Raw genomic sequence first — 5,125 nt, 5'->3', positions numbered from 1 at the left:
TCAATTGATGTTGAAAAAACATGCTCAGTAACCGTGTGTGGATATGGGTTTGTTTTTTTTTTTTGAGGGATTTTTTTTTTTTTCCTAGTAAGACTGCCTCAAGGTGTAACAACTCCAGCCTCGGACAAATTCAGAGCCAGGCTGCAGAAAGTATTACACATGGCCCATCGGATTGTGAATTCCCATAGCTCGTGTTTATAAGTATTTATTGCCTGAGATTTTCAGCACGTCTGAACATTTCGTTTGGACTGTAGAGACTACTCTTGCACTAGTACCCTCAAGACTAGACTCTGAATGGCTGAAGGGTTGTTTTGTTTTGTTTTGTTTTGTTTGTTTTTTTCCTTAAGCTAGGCACCTGCTTTAAAAAAAAATTGTCAAGAGCTTCAGAATGTAGGACACCTGCAACTCAAATGGACTTCAGAAGAGAAGTGCAAGCGCTCAGCTTTGTGAGAAAATTGAGGCTTATTCATTTACTGGAATGTCTAACACTGAGTGCCTAATACTGCTGGAACCTGGTTTGAGAGTTTTTCCCGTTTATTAGTTTAATTCTGTGTACTGAGGAGGTATTTTCAACAGTCAGTTCAAGCTGTAATACATCCGAAGACTTTTACTGTCTGTTCTCTGTTCTTCAGCAACAGTTGCAGCACACGGACCATCAGATGCAGATGATAACAAGCCCTATCAGCATTTCCCTGGAAGGCAATAAACCAACAAATATTCAGCTCAATCTACATGCCAAGTGTTCTTTCTGATGCCATATATTGCCCTATTTTCTACTTGGTTTTGGATGAGCGAGGAGCTTTGCAAGCAAAAGGGATTCTGTGCAGAACTCTGGAGTTAGTCCGGTGTCTGTTTTAAGTTGCTGGGCATCTCTTCCATCAGTTCCATGTGAACTGATGGTGAATTGTTCTCTAGTAACGCAGGGAGGGTACTGGAGCTAGCTGCTACGTTACAGCTGAGTTACAAAGACCCCGCCTAGGCAAAATCAGTTTCCTACCACAAAATACCTTTAAGAATTACATCCAAGAGGTCTGAAGATGACACAGGGAAAAGTTCAGCAAAGTTATCTGGTGATGAGGGACTGGGCGTTCTTCTCGGAGCATCCAGCAGACTGTAACTCTATACAGGTGAAGAAACCAGAACAGTAAATCTCCAGCATTAACAGCGATGCAGGCTTTGTGTCAAGAACTTGTACTGGTTTTGGCATGCCAAGCCTAGGTTCTTCCCCATAAGACTGGAGAGGGCAGCATGTTTAATTGTTCAGTCTGCAATAAGATGGATTGAAATAATTTTCTTTTAATTGTTTTTTTATCTCCTACAGAACGTAACTGTTAAGCAGATGGGTTCCTAAATGACTTGAAATGTAGCTTTAAATCTGTATTTCTAATCAAATTCTTATTATACCACGGGTTTCTGTACATGGACACTGGTGGGAACTCTTATCTGACAGTCGAAAAAAGACCCTAAAAAAGGTGAAAGGGCTGTAACTTTTCAGAACTGAAGATTTGCTTCACCTTGGACAAGAACACTGGAACCTGCCGCAGATGGAGCGTCATTTCGATAGAGCAGAATTTCACCTTAAACTTAGTTCACTGTTAATCGCTCAAGCTTCTGCTTTTTGATGTTTGTGGCTCATTACCTGCACCACAAATTTAGCCAGAGATGCTGATACCCACTGGTTGTCTTTTGGCTGAGCGATGCAGGATTTTGGGTAGTTTTGCTGTTGAATGTGTGTGCAAAAACAGAGAAAATGAAAACAGAGAAAATTTCTCTTTTACGAAGCTGCTGATGGCAACTGAGCATAGTGGCAATACTTGTGCCTGCAGCATTCCCTCATCAGCAGAGGAAAAATTGCCCTGATGTTGCTTTGGAGTTGCCTCTACCTGGCTTGGTGTGCTGTAAAATGTGGAGAATGAAGCTGTCGTTGCCAGGAGGAGTTTGGATTGGGGACGGGTGTGAGCGGTACGCACCTGCACACCACTGGACTGATTTAAATGATGGCAAATAGAGCAGTTCCTAGGGCTGGGCTGGGACCAAGAGCTTGCCCAGTGCTTTTTCCCTGAAAAGGGGATTTTTCTGCAAGATAGGGCAAGGCTGGGAGCATCAGCTACCGTGATTCCAAGATGACAGAGCTTAGATCACTGCGCTTAGTTTCTTGGGTACGGATGCTAGAGCCTGTGGTAAAGTAGCTACAGCTAGTTACCTCTTGAAGAATGTTCTCTCCTTTAGGTTTATGAGTCTGAAGCAAACACATAAGTTCTGTGTTTTCCTCAATTTTTAAACAGGTCGTGGTGACTTGATGTGAATTTAGTACCTGTGAAAGACAGTGAAACCCATGATCGCAAAAATAAGGAAAACCTAAGGCCAGGGTAAAGAGCGTGCTGCCAGTCCTCACCTGCACCTCGGGCTTCCCTCCCATTTGTAGTAAGCAGTTGATTCCCTCAAGGATTTGATCTTTGCGGAGTCTGAGAAACCTTCCCGTGTCAGTATTGATGTCAGCCTTTTGAGATTCTGTAACTAAGACAGTGTGGGCGAGAGCAGCACAGTGTAGCGGCGTTAAACCTGAACGGACCAGAGGAAAGTCAAGTAAACCCAGTGCTTGAGCAACCTTGCTGGAGTAAACCGTCCCGCGCTTGGCTAATCCGAAGGGGGGGGGGGGGCCAGATTGGCTCTTCTCCCTTTACTTTTAAATTTTAAACATGATATTAAACGTTCTTTGGCCTAGATAAAAAACTGTAGTCTGAAAATTCTGGGCTGTAGGCTCAGCATCCATGTGGTTAGGCTTTTCCTCTTACCGTAATGGTCCGTCAGATTCACCTCCACGTACACGCCGTTGGTTTTGCAGTTTTTCAAAACCTGAAATGAAGATGATTGAGATAAGCCCTGATATTTTTTTTTTTTTTTTTAACACTGCCAAAATACCCCCTCCTCCCTCCACTCCATCTTACTTTAACCACATCAGACCAAAGCTAATTTTCCGGTACAGAAAAACCCTTGTATACTTTAACCAAAAGAACATGCACTTGTTATTTTCGCTCTAATGTGTCTTTGTACAACGTAAAGGACCAACTTGCCTCTAAAACTCTCAAATAGCCGTTCTCTGCACACAGATGGAGTGGAGTTTTCCCCAAACTATCCTGTTCGTTGACATTAGCTCCTAGGGATATCAGGTCGCTCACCATCAGGTGTTGGTTCTTCTCTGCAGCAAGATGTAGTGCAGTCTAAGAGGAGAAGAATGGGAGAAGCGCGTTGTGAAACGCAAAAACAGTTTTAAAAAAAAAAACCCAGTGCTTGTTCGAGAAGGAGGTGGGGAGTTGGGACTCTGCGTTCCGTGCCCGGTTGTGCTAATACTTGCTGTACTTCATTCCTGTTTTCCCCTCTTGGCAAGGACAGCAGCCACACGTTGTCCAACAGTGCTTGACTGAGGTTTGAAAGGTGTTTGCATGGGATAGACAATTACCCTATTCTTGGCAAATTAGCATCCTACCCGTTCCTCCGCATCCTTCTCATTGATCTTATTTAGGGATGCAAATCTCTGTGCGAGTGCGTAAGTCAGAGCTCGTCTTCCCTGAGCAACAGCCTTGTGCAGCAGTCTGGAATAGAACGGAGTTTTAAACAGTTAGAAGATAAAGCAGCAGTAAAAATACTCAAAAGTAGTAGTTAAAACACTCGAAAGTCGCAGTGAGAATGTATTTTAAAGCACGAAGTGTTAAGGTTCACGAATACTGGAATCTTGTGATATTTAAGCATTTAGTCTCTATATTAATAACGGAGTTGATGATTTATTTTTTTTTTTCAGGGTTTCTTGGCCCTCCCTTGCTATTATGCCATTCCTCTGCTCTCCAGGAATTGCTCCATGATTCCTTTTTGCTAACAATCTCTATTCCCTCCTCTTTATTTTTTTTAAGTGTCCTTAAAAGAGTGTAAGATACCTAAAAATGGAAAGAATAGAAAGTCTCCTCTTGCACTTAAGTATTTCCAAACTGTGGCTCAGTCCCGTGAAGGAAGAGGAGAGCTCCATTTCTTCTGTGTATTCAGTCCTGCTGAGCTCAAAATAGTACCAGTATTGCTCCTAAACTTCATCCTTAAAGATTTTTTTTTTTTTTCTTGTAAATTTGCGCATGTCTTCCTTTCCTCCTGGAGGAAGAGTTAATGCTGGTGTTGATTTTACTTATTTATTTCCCCCTTGTCTTATAACATGATATCAGAATAACTCTGACACTTATTGTGATTTTTTTGGGGGGGTCTGCTTTGGGGTTTTTTTGGTGTGGTTTCCTGACATAGTAACTAATATTGTTCACCACTCGTTAGAACTCGGAGTCAGCCCATTTGAGATGTAGTGCTGCCTTCATATGTTCCTTTGAGAGTGTAATCTGATGTTCAAATAGGTGTTCATAGCGGTAAGAAATTTTAGCTTGTGGATTTTACACAAACAGGTAGCAAAAACGTCTTAATTTCTTAATTGCGATTGATTTTTTTCCTATGTGAGATTTTTTTTTTTTTCTGTATTGCTTAAAACCATGCAGGAAATATGGCAGTGGGTGGCTTATTGTAACTCGGTTACAGTTCCGTTGTTGCTGAAAAGTGAAATCTGATTTTCTTATTGCACTGAAAATCGTTATTCTGAATGGAACAGAATATTATTCCTGTCCTCTTCCATAAAGAAAAGAAGAGGACAGTGCTGGGCTTAGCTTTCCCTGCACGGGTTATAAATCCCTTAAGTTGGGAGCAGGATTGTCCCTATGAACAGGAATTAATCTCTGTCCCATCAAGACCAGGACACTTTATAAGTTATGTCACGCTTTCTGTCAATCTGATTTGATACCAGTTTCCCTAAACTAGCTGAACTGTATCGAATCTAATGAGGTATTTTATTTTTGTGTTAATCAACAGTTATTTTCTCTGTAAGTGCCATTCTAGGGAAAATGGGATCAGTAAAACCTTTGCTTTCATTTGATTGCTAATAAAACAGCCACTCCCATAGCAGCATATGTATGTTTTGGTGTAATCCTCTCACCCATTTTTATTACCAGCTAATAATACAAGTAATTATCCTGAGAGTGTCTGCAGCATGGAAAAGATCCTTTTTTGCATATCCTTTTTTTTTTTTTTTTTTTTTTTTTTT

The 5,125-nt window shown here is 41.3% G+C and overlaps 1 protein-coding gene across 1 annotated transcript in view; it reads right to left on the bottom strand.

Moving 5' to 3' along the window:
* Positions 1-605: 605 nt before the first annotated feature.
* Positions 606-5,125, bottom strand: part of LOC113488448 (ankyrin-3-like) — an 8,375-nt gene continuing 3,855 nt past the window's right edge. The window contains exons 5-11 of the mRNA XM_026863587.1: positions 3,488-3,593; positions 3,075-3,221; positions 2,796-2,856; positions 2,396-2,562; positions 2,204-2,314; positions 1,008-1,119; positions 606-692 (exon numbers count right to left, since the gene is read on the bottom strand). Coding sequence (XP_026719388.1) covers positions 682-692; positions 1,008-1,119; positions 2,204-2,314; positions 2,396-2,562; positions 2,796-2,856; positions 3,075-3,221; positions 3,488-3,593 — 715 coding nt within the window. The 3' untranslated portion in view covers positions 606-681. The remainder of the gene's footprint in view (positions 693-1,007; positions 1,120-2,203; positions 2,315-2,395; positions 2,563-2,795; positions 2,857-3,074; positions 3,222-3,487; positions 3,594-5,125) is intronic.

Source organism: Athene cunicularia, assembly GCF_003259725.1.
Source record: "Athene cunicularia isolate RWA chromosome 24 unlocalized genomic scaffold, athCun1 chr24_part1, whole genome shotgun sequence".
Lineage (NCBI taxonomy): Eukaryota > Metazoa > Chordata > Aves > Strigiformes > Strigidae > Athene > Athene cunicularia.
This window is presented reverse-complemented; position numbering and strand designations above follow the sequence as displayed.